Here is a 19,045-nt window from a genome sequence, read left to right on the forward strand (position 1 = left end):
AAATTATAATGTATGAGGAATACACCAACTATCAAATTCTACTAAAACAAGCAGCCTGATCAAACTACCATGAGAAAAAGTCATATGAAATTTGGCTATTTTCTCCAAATAAAGCTTAAGTGAATTTCTCATGGCAGTATTGCTGCTTTGTTATAAACACAGCTTTATTATGAAACAGTTGGTTGTTAAGTTGCTTTGCATGACTAAGCAAAGAGCACAACACAGAGGAGAGACATAGGCACCAGCCAGAGCAACAAGGGCTCTGAGTGTTAAGCTAAAAGTTGTGGGAAATGCTAAATAATTTTAAGTGGGAGTGTAAAAGGATGAGTTGTTAGTACGGGGAAAAAAGAAGCCTAAACTGAAGGAAAGGCAGCCATTGCAATAATCCAGGGAGAAGTGCTGACAGCCTAAACTAAAGCAAAGGAAATAAGAAAAGGACAGACACAAGAGAAATTAAGGAGGCAGAATGAGCAGGTCTTGGTGATGGGCTGTATATAAAAATGAGAGAGATATAGGGGCACCTGGGTGGCTCAGTCGGTTAAGCGGCCGACTTCAGCTCAGGTCATGATCTCGCGGTCCGTGAGTTCGAGCCCTGCGTCGGGCTCTGTGCTGACCGCTCAGAGCCTGGAGCCTGTTTCAGATTCTGTGTCTCCCTCTCTCTCTGATCCTCCCCCGTTCATGCTCTGTCTCTCTCTGTCTCAAAAATAAATAAACGTTAAAAAAAATTAAAAAAAAAAATGAGAGAGATATAGATGTCTGTGAAAACTCCCAAAAGACTGAGTGGCTCAGGGAGGTGATGAGGGTTGTGCCATCACAAAGAAGATACGGGGAAAGAAAAGATTTGATGGGAATTCAGGCTCAGACACGTTGATTTTCTTTTTTAAAAAATTATTTTTAGGGACGCCTGGGTGGCTCAGTCGGTTAAGCGGCCGACTTCGGCTCAGGTCATGATCTCACGGTCCGTGAGTTCGAGCCCCGCGTCGGGCTCTGTGCTGACGGCTCAGAGCCTGGAGCCTGTTTCAGATTCTGTGTCTCCCTCTCTCTCTGACCCTCCCCTGTTCATGCTCTGTCTCTATCTCAAAAATAAATAAACATTAAAAAAAAAAATTATTTTTATTTGTGAGAGAGAGAGAGAGGACATGTGCCTGCACACGCGATCTGCGGGGCGGGGCAGAGGGAGTGGGGAGGCAGGGGGTGGGGGGAGAGAGGAGAGAGAGGAGAGAGAGGACGGAGAGAGGACAGCAAGAGAGAGAGAGAGAGAATCCTGAGCAAGCTCCGCACTCAGTGGAGGGCCCAACGTGGGGCTCGATCTCACGAGCCACGAGATCACGACCTGAGCCGAAATCGAGAGTTGGATGAGCCACCCAGGTGCTCCAGACGTGCTGAGTTCCTAATGCCTGTGGGGATAACACCCAAGTGTCTAACGGACAGCCAAGATATGTGCTTCTGGTGGCCACCAGAGTTTGAGGCTAAAGCGAAAAATATCTAAAGGAACAGCCACTTAAACAGCTGAAGTCATGAGTGACAATAAAATCATTCGGGGATTATGCATAGAGTGACTAGAGCTAAGGGAGCACATGGGCATTTAAGAATCGATAGGTAGAAGAGTAGCCACAAAACCAGCTGAGAGGTAACGAACACATCTGTTAGAAAAAAACAAACAAACAGGAAATATGTGTTACAGGGAGAACAAAGTTTCGAGGAGGGAGTAAATGCTGCTCAAAGATTAAGAAGACTCAGAAAAAGCAGCCTTTGGTCTTGGCAATCTGGAGGTCGGTGGTAATGCTTAAAAGATAACATTCAGTGGAGAGGTTAGAGAGGAAGCCAGGCTGCGGGGCACCGAAGTGTACGTGAGCTGTAAAGCAAGGAGTATGGATGGCTGAAATCTGGCTGAGAAGACAAGAGCCAAAGAGAAGCGGAGATCACGTTCACGTTGGGGATTTTTCCGAGAGTGAACACACAGGACGACTTGTAAATTTCAGAGGAGGCAGTAGAGATTCAAAGAATGACAAAACTAGAGGAGATGCTGGGGGAATTAGCCTCAGCAGCGTGAGGAGCACACCAGCCTGAGGGTGTGTAAATGCCTTAGAGGGTCGAGGCGAAGCCAAAGAACGTAAATTTAGAGGCTCCAATCCGCACAGTCATGTGACTTTTCTCCCAAGAGGTCTTAGGTTTAACAAGAAAGACAAAGGAGAAAGATGTTTGAAAGCAAGCATTAGTGACGGACAAGATGACAAACCATGCAGCTACAGAAAAGGAAGAAGATCCAGAAGTGCTGAGGTCAAGAACAGGTGTTTTGGGTACGAGAAAGTGGGGCAGGTGGAGGGTCGCCAGAGACTGGGCCTCTGTGATCTGAAATTTCTAAACCGGAGCAATCCCAGGCAATGGGCATAGGATGCGAGCGAAAAGAGGCCAGGTCCCTGGAACTGAGAAGCTTACAGTTGTAAGGCTAAAGAAATTGAGTAGAAAATAGCAAGCTGGGGGCGCCTGGGTGGCGCAGTAGGTTAAGCGTCCGACTTCAGCCAGGTCACGATCTCGCGGTCCGTGAGTTCGAGCCCCGCGTCAGGCTCTGGGCTGATGGCTCGGAGCCTGGAGCCTGTTTCTGACTCTGTGTCTCCCTCTCTCTCTGCCCCCCCCCCGTTCATGCTCTTTCTCCCTCTGTCCCAAAAAAAAAAAAAAAATGTTAAAAAAAAAAAAAAAAAAAAAAAGAAAATAGCAAGCTGGAATTCAATGTAAAGGAACCTAAATAAGGGAAAATGGTGTTTCAAGCACATAAACTAGTTCTCAAGGGAGCATGCTTTTATGGCATTTAGAGTCTGCAAAGGGGAATCAAAGACGGCACGGACCTGCCCCAAACCGAGCAAAGAATGTAGAGGCAGCATCGAACGTCCCCTTGAAAGAAGAGCAGGGAGGTGATTTCCACAAGCCCCGTCAATTACTATCAGCAAAGTGTATTATTTGCACGAAGTCCCAAAAACTACGTCCCGGGCAAAAGTGAGTTTCGGATCTAATAAATCTCAGATTGTTTTGTTTCTTTCTGTTTATACGATGAAGATCATGGGTCACTGGGTTGGCTCTGCTTTTCCTTGTTTTTCTGTTCACCATGATCCGAAGGAATGCAACCAAGATTATTATCTTCTTATCCATGATGAAAAATGAAGATGAAGTACATCATATGCATAAAGGACGTATTATTTGGCCTGCAAATTACTGAATTCTTGATTTAGCTAAATGCCTTCTGATGAGTTTAATTGCATTCCAATGAATAATAAAAGTGCAAACACTCTTAAGAACCTAAATTGGTTAAATCAAGCACTGCATAAAAACAATGAAACAAAGAAAAAAGCCATGTAAACTTTGAACTTGATTAGAAGAATAGCATGGGTCTGTGGCTAAAATAAGGTAAAAGCAAAAACTGGATTCAACTGAAAGAAGATAAAAGGGAAGAAATTCTTTGATAACATTAAGCATAGAATAATAGTTGATGAGGAACAAAATACAAATGTTTAAGGAAAATCAAAGGAGTGAACCACTGAGCTAGGGGAAGAGAAAACAAATACTAATAGCTATTATTTACAAGTATATGATACATTAACACTTTGAGGATGATGATCCGTTTCTTACAACCTCTACTTGGAACACTTATATGAAAAAACGAACAAAAATCACAGTCTAGGAGACAGCATAGACATTTCTGATAACCAAGAGCTGTCTGGCTACAAAATATTTCTAGGTAATTCTTCCGTTATCTTTTGTTTTTTTCCCATACTGTCTATCATCCCGCTGTTTTGTGTCTTTTAGAACCAAAATTTTCAGAAAAAGCAATCTGTATCTGCTGTTTTCCTTCCTTCTGATTCTGTTCACCTGCCCACCAGTCTCTTGAAACTGATCTACCAAAGGTCCTAATGGCTCCTGCTAGTGACCAAATGCAATAGCCTCTTTCCAGTTATCATTCTACTGGACCTTTCTGGAACATCCACCCACACTCTTGACCAAATATTTTCTGACTTCTATGATACTACATTCTCACTGCTGGTTAATAGTCGTATTTTAAAATTCTCTGTAATTGCCTCTTCTTGTTTCACTTACATTTTAAATGTCGATTTAAGAAGCATTTTAAACTTTTTCTCTTTTATACCCACAATATATTTTGCAGATGAATTAGAAAATGGTAAGAACAAGAAGAAAATATAAAAACTGACAGGGCCAGAAACTCAGCGTGTACTATTAGCAGCTGGTGATGCCCTTGCAGGCTGTGTTTTATGCTTTATGATGAAACCAGAAATGAGTAGCAGAAGGAAAACTAAAAAATTCAAATATTGTGGACATTAAGCAACACACCATTCAAATAACCAATGGGTCAAGGGAGCAATGACAAGGGAAATTTGAAAATACCTTGAGAAGAATGGAAATGAAAATCACCACATACTGAAACTTACAGGACACATTAAAACACTGCCTACGGTGTTGCTTTTGCTACAGAAACTTAAGTGGGTACTGGGGAGCACCCGGGTGGCTCAGTCTGTTAAGCGTCCGACTTCACCTCAGGTCATGATCTCCCGGTTTGTGGGTTCGAGCCCCGAGTCGGGTTCTGTGCTCACAGCTCAGAGCCTGGAGCCTGCTTCCCATTCTGCGTCTCCCTCTCTCTCCTCCCCTCTGCTGCTCATGCTCTCTTTCTCTCAAAAATAAATAAACGTTAGGGGCGCCCGGGTGGCGCAGTCGGTTAAGCGTCCGACTTCAGCCAGGTCACGATCTCGCGGTCCGTGAGTTCGAGCCCCGCGTCAGGCTCTGGGCTGATGGCTCGGAGCCTGGAGCCTGTTTCCGATTCTGTGTCTCCCTCTCTCTCTGCCCCTCCCCCGTTCATGCTCTGTCTCTCTCTGTCCCAAAAAAAAAAAAAAAAAAAAAAAAAAAACGTTGAAAAAAAAAAATTAAAAAAAAAATAAATAAACGTTAAAAAATTTTTTTTTCAATAAAAAAAAGTGGGTACTGAAGCCTCTATTATTGTTGAATTATCTATTTCTGTCTTAATGTCTACAGTTTTTCCTTCATGTATCTTGATATGCTCTTCTTACTAGGTGCACAGTTATATCTTGCTGGTGGATGGCCCTTTTCTCATTTAAAATGTCCCTATTTATTTCTGGTAACATTTTTTAAAGTCTATTTTATTTCATACTAGTAGAACCACACTCCAGCATACTTGTGGTGGTCGTTTGTATATCTTTTCCCGTCTTTTCACTTTCACTCCTTTTTCTTTTTCGCATCTAGACTGCGTCTGCCGTTAACAGCAATTAGTTGGATGTTGTTTTTAAACCTAGTCTGACCACATGAAAAGATGTTCATCATCACTTACCATCAGGGAAATGCAAATGAAAACTACGATGAGCTATCACCTCCCACCTGTCGGAGGTGGCTAAAATCAGCAACACAAGAAACAACAGGTGTTGGCAAGGATGTGGCGAAAAAGGAACCCTCTTGCGCTGCTCACGGGAATGCAAACTGGTGCGGCCGCTGCGGAAAACAGTACGGAGGGTCCTCAAAAAGCTAAAAATAGAACCATCTTACGACCCAGCAGTTGCACTATTGAGTATTTACCCAAAGAATACAAAAACACTAATTCAAAGGGATATATGCACCCTGTGTTTACTGCAGCATTATTGACAATAACTAAGATATGAAGAAGCCTAAGTGCCCATGGACTGATAAATGGATAAAGAAGATGTGTCCTATATATATACATACTAGATTATTATTTGGCCATGCTAAGTATGAAATCTTGCCATTTGCACTGATACGGATGGAGCTAGAGAGTATACATGCTAAGTGAAATAAGTCAGTTAGAGAAAGACAAATATTCTATGATTTCACTCCTATGTGGAATTTAAGAAACAAAATGAGCAAAGGGGGAAAAAAAGAGACAAATCAAGAAACAGACTTTTAATTATATGGAATAAATATATATATAAGGGATGGGTTATATATATATATATATATATATAAATATATATATGAGGGATGGGTTAAACAGGTGATGGGGATGAAGGAGGGCACTTGTACTGACTACAGAACTGCCGAATCACTATATTGTACACCTGGAACTAATATAACACTGTATGTTAACTGGAATTTAAAAAATCTAGTCTGACGAATTCTGCCTTTTGATTGCATTGCTCGATCCATGCCCATCTGATGGTAGTACTGACATAGCTGATTTAGATCTACCATTTTACTTTGTGTTTTCTATGTGTGTTAAGCCTCGGACATTGCTTCTCAGGGAGGCACAACTTTGGGTGTGCCCACAATCACTGGGATGACAACAGTTTTTGGCAGCTCTCCTGGTCCCTTTCCCTGACTGTATCACGGTGTTAAGCTCCACTAACTGTCAGCTAACTACTGTTTCTGAGAATGCCTGGGACACAGATTGCTTCGGACAATAATACAATCAAAATTGGGCTCCTTGAAGGCATGGTTCCCATGGTCAGTATTTAATATTTGTTATGGACCCAGGAGGGCTACTTCTAGCTGCCTTTCTCTCATTCTTTTCTGCAAACTAGCCAGCCTACAGTTAAGCTTGTTATCTTCACTGAACCTATCAAAATCCTCTCAATTACCTTTCACCACACTCTTCCACCTGTTTTTTTTTAGAGCATCCTCAGGCTTAAGCTTCTCTCTGCTGTTTAAAATAAAGTCAGTTTCCTTGCAAAGAGATTAGGAACTATTTTTTTTTTTTTTTTTTTTACCACCTGCTTCTTCCCCCAGGCAATATCTTTGACCCAGGCCTCTAGAGCTGGGAGTAGGGCTCTGACACCTCTACTCCAAAAGGTGGGTGGTAGTAATCTCCAGTCTCAGTGTGGAAGCAATGCCTTGTGAGCTGGGAAAAGAGAAATCAAGGTTTCAATATTCTCAGTGGCACAGAGCCCAAGGCAGACTCTCAATTCTGTGAGTGAGGTCTGGGGGGGCAAGAAGGGAGCTCCGACCTCTGAACTGTACTTGCACAGAAGTTAGCCTTGGCAAGTAACTGAGGGCAGGCAGGATGAGAAATGCCGGTGTCCTGCTCAACCCTGGGAAGTGAGTCTTCTGCCTAGGAGCTGCGGGTAGAGGGAACCCTGTGTTCTTGGCTGCACCAGTCCGGAATGGAGTTTCGGCCTCAATGAGCTGAAAGGAGGGAGGGATCAGTCTTAGTTCAAACACTACAGACCCTCATTTCTTACCCAATTTTAGCTGATTTTTTGAATATATGCTTCTCCATGTGCTGTATGGCCTTAAGAACATTTCTAGAGACTTTAAATGATATTTTAAAATATTTAATCAGTTTCAGTGGGAAGCAGGTCCATGGAGCTCCTCAGGTTGACACGATGGGAGCTGATCTCTTCAGTTTGTTCACTTACTACTAAATAAAATTCCATCGTATAAACACACGAACAGTGTATTTATCCATTCTCTAAATGATGGACATTTGGGTTGTTTCTAGCTTTTTTTGCTACTACTGCTGCTATGAGTATTCTTATACATATATTCTATACATGGGCAAGTGTTCCTGTTGGTTGTGCAGTATGTATACACAGAGGAAGGGGATTTTTAGATCAAAAGTTATGCCAACTTTACAAGGCAATGCCAAATTGTTTTCTAAGGCACCTGTTCCAGTCGATACTTATAACCTATAGGATATAAAAGTAAGGCCTTATTGATCTATATCCTCTATAGTCTTTGTTATTAAGAGACTTGACTGTTGAAAATCTAAAAGGTATAAACTTGTATCTTGTAGTCACTAATAAAGGTATATATATGTTTAAGTTTATTGTTCTTGTATGTTTCCTCTTCTGTGAATGCCATTTGTTTCTTCTGCCCATTTTTTGATTAGGTTGTCTTTTTCTTATTGATTTGTAGATTTGTACATATTTTAAATATTCTTTGTCAGCACCGTACATAAATGTTGCCAGTTGGTGGCTTGTCTTCAATTTTTCTAATGTGACTTTGGATAAACAGAAGTTCTAATTTTAATATAGTTGAATTTGTCAATCTCTTATGTTAGTCCTTTTTGTGTTTTCAGAAATGTTTCTCTGGCCCAAGGAGACAGATTTTTAAAATTATTTTTATAATTTAACAATTTTAAAATTATCTCCTTCCATATCGAGTAGATTTATTGAATAGGTCCTCCTTTCCACGCTGATTTACAATGCCCCTTCTATCGTACATGAGCTCCACTTATGCCCATGTGTTTCTGGGCTCTATCCTGCTCCAATGGCCAATCTGTCTATTCCTGTACCAATGTCACTTGATATTAATTACTATAACTTTATAATAAGTCGTAAGCTGGTAGGAGTGTCTTAGATAGTTCAGGCCTGTTGTTTTTCCATTCAAATTTTCAAATCAGCCTGTCATGATACATACACACACACACCCTACTGGGACTTAAAAAAAAAAATTTTTTTTAAATGTTTATTTATTTTTGAGAGAGTGTGAGCAGGAGAGGGGCAGAGAGAGACAGGGAGAGAGAAAGAGAATCCCCAGCAGGCTCCGCGTTGTCAGCAGTGAGGCCGATGTGGGGCTCGAACTCACGAACTGTGAGATCATGACCTGAGCCAAAGTCAGACATTTAACAGACTGAGCCACCGAGGCGTCCCACCCTATTGGGATTATTACTGGAATTACACCGAAATCTATAGGTTAAGGGTTACAAATTGGGGTCTATGGACCCAATTATGCTTGCAGAAATGTTTAGTTGTGTAGCAGGGTGTTTTACACAATTTTGAAATTTGAATGCTTCTTACAGCTGACCCCTTCTCCCCCCCCCCCCCCCACCATCATACTGTACGTTGATTCAATCTACATAATACTTTTCTGCCTGGTCCTACATGTTACTGAATTTGCCACTCAGTCTTACATACCATTCCTTCCAAGGATTCTCTTGAGGGTCCCAACTTCCTTCTGAAGATACCAGCTGAAGGCTCCAAATTTCCCACTTCCTTATTATGCAGAAATACTTAGCCCATCTTTGTCTAATTCTGCAATGTTGGCCATATCCAAAGGATATTACTTTTTATAACTAGATAGATTCCTTAAGGTATTTCTTCCAGATAAAAGAACAACTTTTCCTAAAAGGAATTCTGAAATCTTAATGTTACTTACTCAGAATATAGCCAACTTTAAAAATAATCTTTTCTTTTATGGGTTTTGTACAAAATGAGAATCATATGATACTACTTTGCCCCACTTGGTTAATCTGGCTAGAGGTTTATCAATTTTATGATCTTTCCAAAAGTCCAGCTTTTGGTTTCATTGATTTTCTCTATTAATTTCCTGTTTCAAATTTCAACGGTATCTGCTCCAATATTTTATCTTCTGCTTATTTTGGATTTAACTTGCTCTTCTTTTTTGAATTTGCTAAATTGGAACTTAGATTCTGGATTTTAGGTATTTCTTCTTTTCTAACCTGCATTCAGTGCTAACAATTTCCCCCTAGGCATGGCCTTTGCTGTATCCCATAAATTTTCATCGGTTGTATCTCCATTTTCATTTAGTTCAAAATATTTAACTTTTTTTTTGGACTCATGTTTTATTTAGAAGTGTGTTTTTTAGGGGCTCCTGGGTGGCTCAGCTGGTTAAGTGTCTGACTCTTGATTTGGACTCACGGTTTGTGAGTTCGAACCCTGCGTCGGGCTCTGCACTGACAGGGCGAAGCCTGCTTGAGATTCTCTCTCCCTCTCCCTTTGCCGCTCTCCCACTTGTGCACTCTTTCAAAATTAATAAACAGACTTAAAAAAAAAAAAGAAGTGGCTGATCTTTAAATATTGTGAAAACTTCCAGTTACCTTTGTTACTGATTTCTAGTTTAATTCTATTGTGGCCTGAGTGCATGTTCATTTTTATTTTTCTAAGTTTGTTTGGGTGTGTTTGATGGCCGCAGACGTGGTCAGTCTTGGTGAAGGCTCCAGGTTGGAGTGAGAGTGTAATCCTCTGTCGTTGGATACAGCATTCTGTAAGTGTCAGGTACATCCGGTTGGCTGACTGGGCTGCGTGGCTACATCCTTACTCGTTTTCTGCCTGCTGCTGCCAATCACCGACAGGGGGCTGCTGAAGCCTCCAGCCTAAGGGGAGATTCACCTACTTCTCCTCGCAGTTCTATCGGTTTTTGCCTCATGTATTTTGACGCTCTGTAGTTGGCCACATACACAGTAGGGATTGTTATGTGTTCCTGAAGAACTGCCCCCTTTTGTCATGATATAATGCCCCTCTTTATTCCTGAAAACTTCCCTTGCTCTGAAATATGGTTTGTTTGTACTTAATATAGCTATTCTAGCTTTCTTTTTTGCAGGGTTAACATGGTACATCTTTCTCCATCCCTTTATTTTACATCTATGTCTTTATATTTAAAGTGAGTTTCTTTTCCATAACACATATAAATGAGATACCTGTCTCTGATTGGTGTCTTTAGACCTTTCATAGCTAAAGTGATTATTGATATAGTTGGATTACTATCTACGATATTTGTAACTGTTTTCTGTTCATCATTATTTTTTGCTTCCTTTTTTGTCTTTTTTCTATAATTGGATTCTCTCCTCTCATAGCATGTCAATTATATTTCTTCAAATATATTTTAGTGGTTTCCCCAAGGTGTGCAACATACATTTATAACTAACCTAAGTCTACCCTCAAGTAACACCACACTGCTTCACGGGTAGTGCAGGTGCCTTATAGCAGAGCATCCCCAGTTCCTCAACCCCATTCCTCAGAACGCTGCTGGCATGCATTTCACTTTTCCATAAGCTATAATCATTGCTGCTATTGTTATTTCGAGAAAACTGTCAGATCCGTTAAGAAAAATGATTTTCTTGTGTCTTCATTTATTCCATTTCTAACTCTGTTACTTTCTTCATGTAGACCTGAATTTTTGATCTCTGTCATTTTTCCTTCTTTCAGAAGAACTTAACATTTCTTTAGGGCAGATCTGTCTACTGATGACAAATTCCCTCAGTTTTTGTTTGAGAAATTCTTTATTTCTCCTTTGCTGTTGAAGGATAATTTCATTGGATACAGAATTCTAGGTTGGTGGATTTTTCTTTCAAAATTTTCAGTATTTTACTTCATTCTCTTCCTGCTTGTATAGCTTCTGAAGAGAAGTATGATATAGTTCTTATCCTTGTTTCCCTTTAGGTGAGGTTTTTTCCCCCCCTCTGACTTCTATTTCCTCTGTCTTTGATTTTCGTCTCTCTTCGTCTTTAATTTTCTCTTTGAGATTTTCTGCAGTGTGAATGATATGCCTAGGTATAGGGTTTTTAAAAATATTTATCCTGCTGGGAATTCTGTGAGCTCCCCAAATTTGTGGTTTGGTGTTTACAAATAATTTTGGAAATTTATCAGTTGTTAATAACTCCGAATATTTCTTCTTTCTTCTTCTGGTATAGCCATTATGTGCATGTTACACTTTTTTTGAATTGCCCCACATTTTTTGGACACTCTGTTTTTTCCAGTCTTTCTTCTTTTCCAGTTTGTTAAGTCTCAATTAACATGTCTTCAAGCTCGCTGATTATTCCCTCGGCCCAGGGCATTATTCTTATGAGACCATTAAAAGCACTCTTCATTTCTATCATAAGTGTTTTTTACTTCTACGTTTCCTTTTGATTCTAAGAGTTTCTCCATCTCTGCTTACATTACCTCTCTGTTATAAGTTGTGTACTTTTTCTACTGGAGTCCTTAGTTATATTAATCATGGTTATTTTACATTCTGGTCTGCTAGTTCCAAAACCTTTGCCATCTTTCGATTTGGTTCTGGTGTTTGCTTGGTCTCTTCAGACTGCCTTTTGCCTTCTGGCATGCCAACTGACCTTTCTGAGAGCCAGCTACAATCTGGCAGGTGAACGTTACCTAAGGAAACAGGTCTTAAGTGTGAGGTTCTGTTTATCTGGACGACATCAGGATGGGTTTACTGTCTGCTCTGGCTGCAGGTGTCAGAGGCTAACATTTCCTCTGCTGTCCTTGTTTCGTCTCCTCTGCTGCTTTCACTTCCTTAGAGACTCCTTCGTACATACGGCCCGAGAGGCACAGCTCTGTCAGTCGTAACCCTCTGTCAGACAGGAGCCCTACTGACGTGTGGGGAGGTGGGGGGGAGAAGCTCTTCCAAAGCCTGTGGTTAGGTCTCAGTCGGCTAGTGAGCCTGTGTCCGTGGGCTGTGATCCTCACAAGTGCTTTCAGGTTTTTGTTTTCCTTCTTAAGCGAGACAGAAAGGCTAGAGGGGGCCAGAGGTGGGCACTACATTCCTCAAGGTTGGTTAGGCTGTGGTAAAACACCAGTGGGTCGGAATCTGGTAAAACAGTGTCCTGTCCGTGCAGGCCTTTGCTAAGGAGAACTGAATGCTCTGGGAGTATTTCGGATGATTACTTTTCCCTTCCCCTTGAGGGAAGGAGGGAAGATTTTTCTCAGATCTCCACTGTGACACATGGTGGGGCTCCTCTAAAACTCACAAAAGTATCTGGGACCCTCGTGGCTGGGTCTTCACAAGTTCTTCTCTCTCAAGCTAGCCCATGCTCAGACTCTAGCAATTAGCCAAACCACTCTCTAAATACGCCTACCAGATGCTGGCTGCAGTGGTGGTTTCTGGGCAGTTTCTGCCCTGGGTAAGCTCTGCTTCTCTGTATCTGCCCGTCCCCAGTTTTCAGGTCCCTGCGCCCTGTGGTCTCAATTCTCTGATGGATCTAAAAAGAGTTGCTGATTTTCAATGTTTCAGCTTTTTTCTTGCTCTGAGGATAGGAATCACCGTGTTCAAACTCTACACGTTGGGAGGGGCTAAACTACATTAAAAAAAAAAAAATTCTTTTGTATCTCTCCAGTCATTTACTTAGACTAATTAGTTTTCTAGCGGGAATTTACTGCAACAAAGTGAGTACATGTTTTAAGGGTTTCGATACATACTGCCAAACTCCCCTCCAAAGAAGAGGTAACCAAAATAACCTACATTTATTTTTCTGCTCACAAACCTTCACTGGTCCCTCACTGGTCACAAACGATGTCCACCCAACTCTACCAAACACACGAGTCTCTGACGGTTGCATAGGGTTCCTGTACCATATGGCCCTTATCTGTTTTCCGGTTTGACCTGTCACTACAGCGAACCCAGTTCTTCGGTTTTAGTGTCTACAGCATGCCACGGTGATTCATTTTGTTTTTGGTCAAGTCACGTCTCAATCTCGACAGTGCTCTCCCAAGTCTTCGTGGTCTTTTCAACTCAACCCGCACTCTGTTACTGCTCCCTGCGGCCTCGCCCACACAGCCACCTACCGCACGGTACTTCTAGCACACTCTGACAGGGGCCAGCGAGGCAAGGAGCTTTCAGAGAACACGTCTATAATAGAGGGCACAGAGGACAGGCCCCAGTTTACTCTCTGCAAAGTAAAAGGGACTAGTTTAGGTAATAAAACTAAGAATTTCTAACATCATTTGGAGTAACTAAAAGTTGACGGTTTAGGGCAGAAAAGTACAGTGGATTTTTGCTTCTTATTGTATTTGTGGGTTCCCCCCCATTGCTCTAATCTAGTTTCATTTTTTTTGCCCAATTTAAAACACCAATAGCACCAAAAACTAATATCCTGAATAAATTTATTCTATTAAGAACCTAGTTAGTGACATTTAAAAACGTACCTATTTTTCCTCTGGCTCTTTAGAAAAACCCATATACAAAACAACTATTTCTTTTTTTTTTATTTTTTTATTTTTTTTAACATTTATTTATTTTTGAGACAGAGAGAGACAGAGCAAGAACGGGGGAGGGCCAGAGAGAGGGGGACACAGAATCTGAAACAGGCTCCAGGCTCTGAGCTGTCAGCACAGAGCCCGACGCGGGGCTCAAACTCACGGACCGCGAGATCATGACCTGAGCCGAAGTCGGCCGCCTAACAGACTGAGCCACCCAGGCGCCCCTCTTAGATAAATACATAAAAAGTTGAACTAAATTTGTGTCACAAAGAAGATAAAGTCTAAACAATAAGCAAATGCGTGGCACAAAGAATTATAATTAAAATGAAGGGGCGCCGGGGCGGCTCAGTTGGTTAAGCATCCGACTTCAGCTCAGGTCATGGTCTCACAGTTCGTAGGCTCGAGCCCCACATCGGGCTCTGTGCTGACAGCTCAGAGCCTGGAGCCTGCTTTGCATTCTGTGTCTCCCTCTCTTTCTGCCCCTCCCCTGCTTGTGCTCTGTGTCTCTCTCTCTCTCAAAAACACATAAACATTAGAAAAAATTTTAAGAAAATGAAGAAAAGCTGTTACCAATTCTGAAAAATAGAATTTTTTCAGCCTTAATGTTTGATTTTTTTTGAAAAACTTAAAAAATCCAAAAAACAACTCACGTTCCATTTGCTCAAACATTACTGAAAAGAGGAAGTCTCGTGGTGTCATGTAATATTCGCCCTCATGTTCCAGGGAAGAAAACTGCATGAAGCGCTGTTTCCGAAGGGACAGTTTTTCTCCCATCTCTCCGGAGTCGACCATTTTCTAAAAGAAAAAGAAATTGTAATTTAAGACTTTTTTTTAGGATGAGTCCTCAACTTAGCTACTTTTAAGACGATCTTGAAAGAGTAGCTTCAGTGTCTAGGTCTACCAATCTCCGAATGTTTACATCGTTCGTTTAACAACTATTTACTTGAGTGTCTACTTGCCCCTCTTTCAGGCTCGAGGAGACAATGGTGAATGACAAGACAGAGTGGGAAGATGACAACTAATGGATACACACAGAAAATCATGTAGGATAATGAGAAGCGCCAGGAAGCAAGAGCAAGCCGGATAAAAGTCATAAGGGGTAGTATTTTAGAGAGGACGGTGAAGGGAGGCCTTTCTAAAGAGCTGACACTTACAGAGACTAAATGAGTGCGGTCATTGAGCCATGGGGCTCTCTGGAGGAAGAGAATTCTAAGCAGGGGGTAGAGTAAGACCCAAAACCATGAGATTCCCGTGTGTGTGTGTGTGTGTGTGTTTCTAGGTAAGCTAGAAACTGTTCAAGGAACAGCGTGGCAGTCAATAAAATCAGAGAGATGGGTAGGCAAGAGTTCAAGTACAGTTGTGCTTTTTCACGAAGAGAAAACATATCATGTCTGATAAACAGCCCTGCTTTCAGAAATCTACTTACGTCACAGGTGGAAAGTGCTAAAAGGATAAGAAATGGGAACTGGTAAAATACTATTAGTACAAGAGCCTGTATATCTCAGGCAACGGCACCTAGATCTCGACTCAAACGTGGATAGAGACAATATCGAAATCTTTGTTGCTAACCCTTCGTTGAGCACTTGTTATGTGCTAGGGACTATACTAATAAAGCCTTCCACATGATTACTCAGTCCTCACCACAACTGAACAACAGATACTGCAGGAGGCATGGAGACTAAAGTCAATGGCACAGCCAGTATAAAAAACCAGAAGTGTCCAACTCGCAGTGTTTGGACCCTTACCTACCACACTCACCTCCCATCCAAGGCCGGGCATCGTATCCTAGACATATGGAGGAAGACAACACAGGGGTTAACGCAGACACCAATGTCAAGATAGCAGTAGATGCAGAAATCCGAAAGCATCCTCTCACCTTGGATTGTTTTCCTTACAACACTGCTCTGATCTGAACCACAACATCCTCCCTGGACACATCGCTTTCCTTTCACAGTTCCTACCACTGAACCTATTATTTGCCCTGACACACAGTGATGCTCACTGACTAGAATCGAGAGGGGGGAAAAATGTGAATTCCAGTTGCTTCAACCTCTCCAAATTCAGAGCCAACAAAATTCTAAGTCAACAGCTCCTTTTGGGCTGATCTCAGTCCTCTGCCTAGTGTTCATGCTCTCTCCTCGGTTTGACTGTTGCTTTCTTCGACCAGCTAGTTTCATACCTCTGTGGTGGTCTATGTAGTGCATACCAGAATACTAAACATACATACTCAGTAATACTGCAATGATCTGAACCCCTATCTTCCCCAGAACTTGTCTATTTGTGTCTTTCCTTTTATTTCTCCTTAAATTACTACCACAAAAATAACCCAAGAGTCATGTTTTAATTAAATTACTCCATACTCTTATCCTAATCATCAGAAAAGTGAATTTTGGGGCATCTGGATGGCTCAGCTGGTTAAGCATTCAACTCCTGAATTCAGCTCAGATCATGATCCCAAGGTCATGGGATCGCGCCCCATGTTGGGGTCCACGATGAGCATGGAGCCTGCTTAGGATTCTCATTCTCTCTCTCTCTCTCTCTCTCTCTCTCTCTCTGCCTCTCCCCTACCCCACTCATGCTGTCTCTCTCTAAAAAGAAAAAAGGAAGGAAACTGGATTTTACTAACACTCCAAACATTTTATATATGAGGCAGATATAGTAACAGATAACATTATTATTTTATTTAAGAAACTGATACCGAGTATGTGTAGGAAAACAGTGGTAAACAAGACAAACGTTAATTCCTACCAGCATGTACTAAGTGCTTTGGCAGTGAAAAAAAAAGGATACAAATGAGATAGGGGAGAGCGGGTAAGGGTCTTCTCAGTAAATGTCACAGCACTGCCAAAGTCCTAGATATGAGAGAGAATACAGTACAGTAGAAGAATGGAAAGAAGGGCATATATACTGTTAGTTTAGAGAATAGTTCTATTTACTATACTAATATTATTGTATAGTTTATTAAGAAATTAACAAAAGTGAGTGATCCATACAAAAATATAGTGTAGTTCCAAATTCTTTTTAAAATTTTTATGTTTATTCATTTTTGAAAGACACGACAGAGACAGAGCACAAGCAGGGGTGGGGCAGAGAGACAGGGGGACACAGAATCCGAAGCAGGCTCCACGCTCTGAGCCACCAGCACAGAGCCCGACGCGGGGCTCAAACTCACGGACCGCGAGATCATGACCTCAGCCAAAGTCGGAAGCTCAACCGACTGAGCCACCCAGGTGCCCCTATATTTCCAAATTCTTAAACAAACGTCTTTTTTTAATGCTTCCTAATATCTAAATTGCTCCTGACTAATTAAAAGAACAGCTTTTTGCCCAACTTAATCCTTTTTGTGTAATCAAACTCTTAAATTTCAACCAACTAAAAGGAGTCAATTACTCATTTATGCTCCTCCTCAAATGGTTTCATAACAGGATGGACTGTTACCTCCGCGTCTCTTGGTTTTCATGATGTCCTCCCCCTTGTAGCAATCCTATTCTTTCCTGGTGTGTCAAAAATGACCAAGAAGTAAAAACAAACCTTCCACTATTTTACAGCAAGACATGAAAACTACTTGCAAAGAAATCCTATTTTTTTCTTCTAGGAGATTTAGACCCTAAAAATCCCCTATCTCATGGTTACCATTCCATATTTTCCATATGCCTGTATGTCTGTAACTTGCATAAGCATAACATTTCTGAAGAGTCTTGAGAAGAATCAATTATTCTGGGAAGCGCCATTTTAACGAACGGCCGACTGGGTTGTCATCCCTTCCAGTTTTGATTAAATATCCTCTCCAGTGAACAAGAAAAAGTAGAGGAGGTGAAACTAAAACTCCCTTTCACGGGCGGATCTCTGAGCTTAAAGTTGTCATATGAATCACAGGCCATGAATTTAGAAGGTCACTTAGAAGCACATGACCTCCAAATCTGTCCTACCACCATGACTTTATCAGCAGATGCTATGAAATACAACTAACAACCCCTACTAACACCCTCACAATTCACTCTGGTATTGTGGCCTTTAATTCCTGCTACTTTGTGGTATAAACAAACCTATTCTTTCAACTACCTACAAATCTTTCAACTCCCACGGCATGATGTCTCTTTTTGTCCCTCATCCTTTCTACTACCTCTCCCACTCTGCTTACTGAGTACACAGCCCTCACTTGGAGGTCGCCACCATCGTCGATTCTAATCCTACCACTTCTCTTATGGAACACAAAGTGGAAGCTCCAAGTCAGCCTCTTCCTATTAGTCTTCCCCGCATCCTAATCCACCCTTCAAGTAAAAACGTACTGGAGCATCTACTAACTTGAGGTCTCTCTAGGAAGAGACAGGACACGTGTGAGTCAAGGCGGCAACAGGATAGCAGCAAAGCCTAACAATAATAGCTGGCGTTGACATGGAGTATACGCAGGGCAGCGTGCCAACATCTTTACCACCTTCGCGATAACCCCAACAGCACACATCTTTACCGTCTCCATTTTACAGAGGAAGAAACCATGGCTTGTCAAGGGTCAACGGCTTGCTCAGATTAACACAGCAAGTAAGTCCACAGCATAGGCAGTGTGACAATAACCCCAGTCTCAACCACTACCCTACACTTGCTCCTCTAAGACTTACAGAAGTTAGCAAAACAGAGAAAGCAGTGTGGGTAACGATGGCTGAGGAAGCTCGTGAAAACAGTGGGATTTAAGCGAGGCTCTAGAGAATAAAAATGACTATGACAAGAATTAGCCATATTTAGGCCTGGGCTAACTGTTGTCCATTTCCTAAATGTTAACTATGGCTTCTCTCCTTCAATCAACGTAGGATTTCTAATGTTTCTTTGCTGCCATGAACTTTACCTGGGCGGGGGGGGGAAGTACTGTTTTAAAATCACTAGAACCTTTATAATTCCAGGTTGATGAACCAACAAATTAGTTTTATTTAGGTCACCTTTACCATACAGTAGCTGAATTTTAAGTTCAGTTAGTTAGTTAATAATCTCTACACCCAACATGGGGCTCAAACTCATGGCCCCAAGATCAAGAGTTGCACACTCCTCTGACTGAACCAGCCAGGCACCCAGTATTGAATTTTAAAAACCACTAGTATAATTGATGTGCTTATATATATATATATATATATATATATATATATATATATATATATATGCTTACTTCACAAAATTTAGATGATAAATCTAGATCACTGAAGTATGAACATATGACACATAATGTTACGTTTAATTTGCCATTTTTAATCTTTTATTTACCTGCCAGGTTTATTCCTGCCTTACTTCATTTGTGTAACCAATTCTGATCAAATTTCAGACTTACTGGATGGATTTAATTGTCAAGAATGAACAATTTTTCCTTCCTCCCC

The 19,045-nt window shown here is 41.4% G+C and overlaps 2 protein-coding genes across 6 annotated transcripts in view; one reads left to right on the plus strand and one right to left on the minus strand.

Annotated features, from left to right (window-relative positions):
- Window positions 1-19,045, minus strand: part of MICU2 (mitochondrial calcium uptake 2) — a 143,739-nt gene that overhangs the window by 94,863 nt on the left and 29,831 nt on the right. For 2 of the 3 annotated variants that reach the window (XM_049647338.1, XM_049647339.1), the window contains exon 2: window positions 14,336-14,480. In XM_049647338.1, the coding sequence (XP_049503295.1) occupies window positions 14,336-14,480 (145 nt within the window). Of the gene's footprint in view, window positions 1-14,335; window positions 14,481-15,443; window positions 18,461-19,045 lie in introns of those variants that run through there. The other variant, XM_049647340.1, reaches the window with a different exon arrangement.
- The window catches only part of FGF9 (fibroblast growth factor 9), a 211,428-nt gene that overhangs the window by 67,638 nt on the left and 124,745 nt on the right, over window positions 1-19,045 (plus strand). The window lies entirely within an intron of this gene.

Source organism: Panthera uncia, assembly GCF_023721935.1.
Source record: "Panthera uncia isolate 11264 chromosome A1 unlocalized genomic scaffold, Puncia_PCG_1.0 HiC_scaffold_16, whole genome shotgun sequence".
NCBI classification, from domain to species: Eukaryota; Metazoa; Chordata; class Mammalia; order Carnivora; family Felidae; genus Panthera; species Panthera uncia.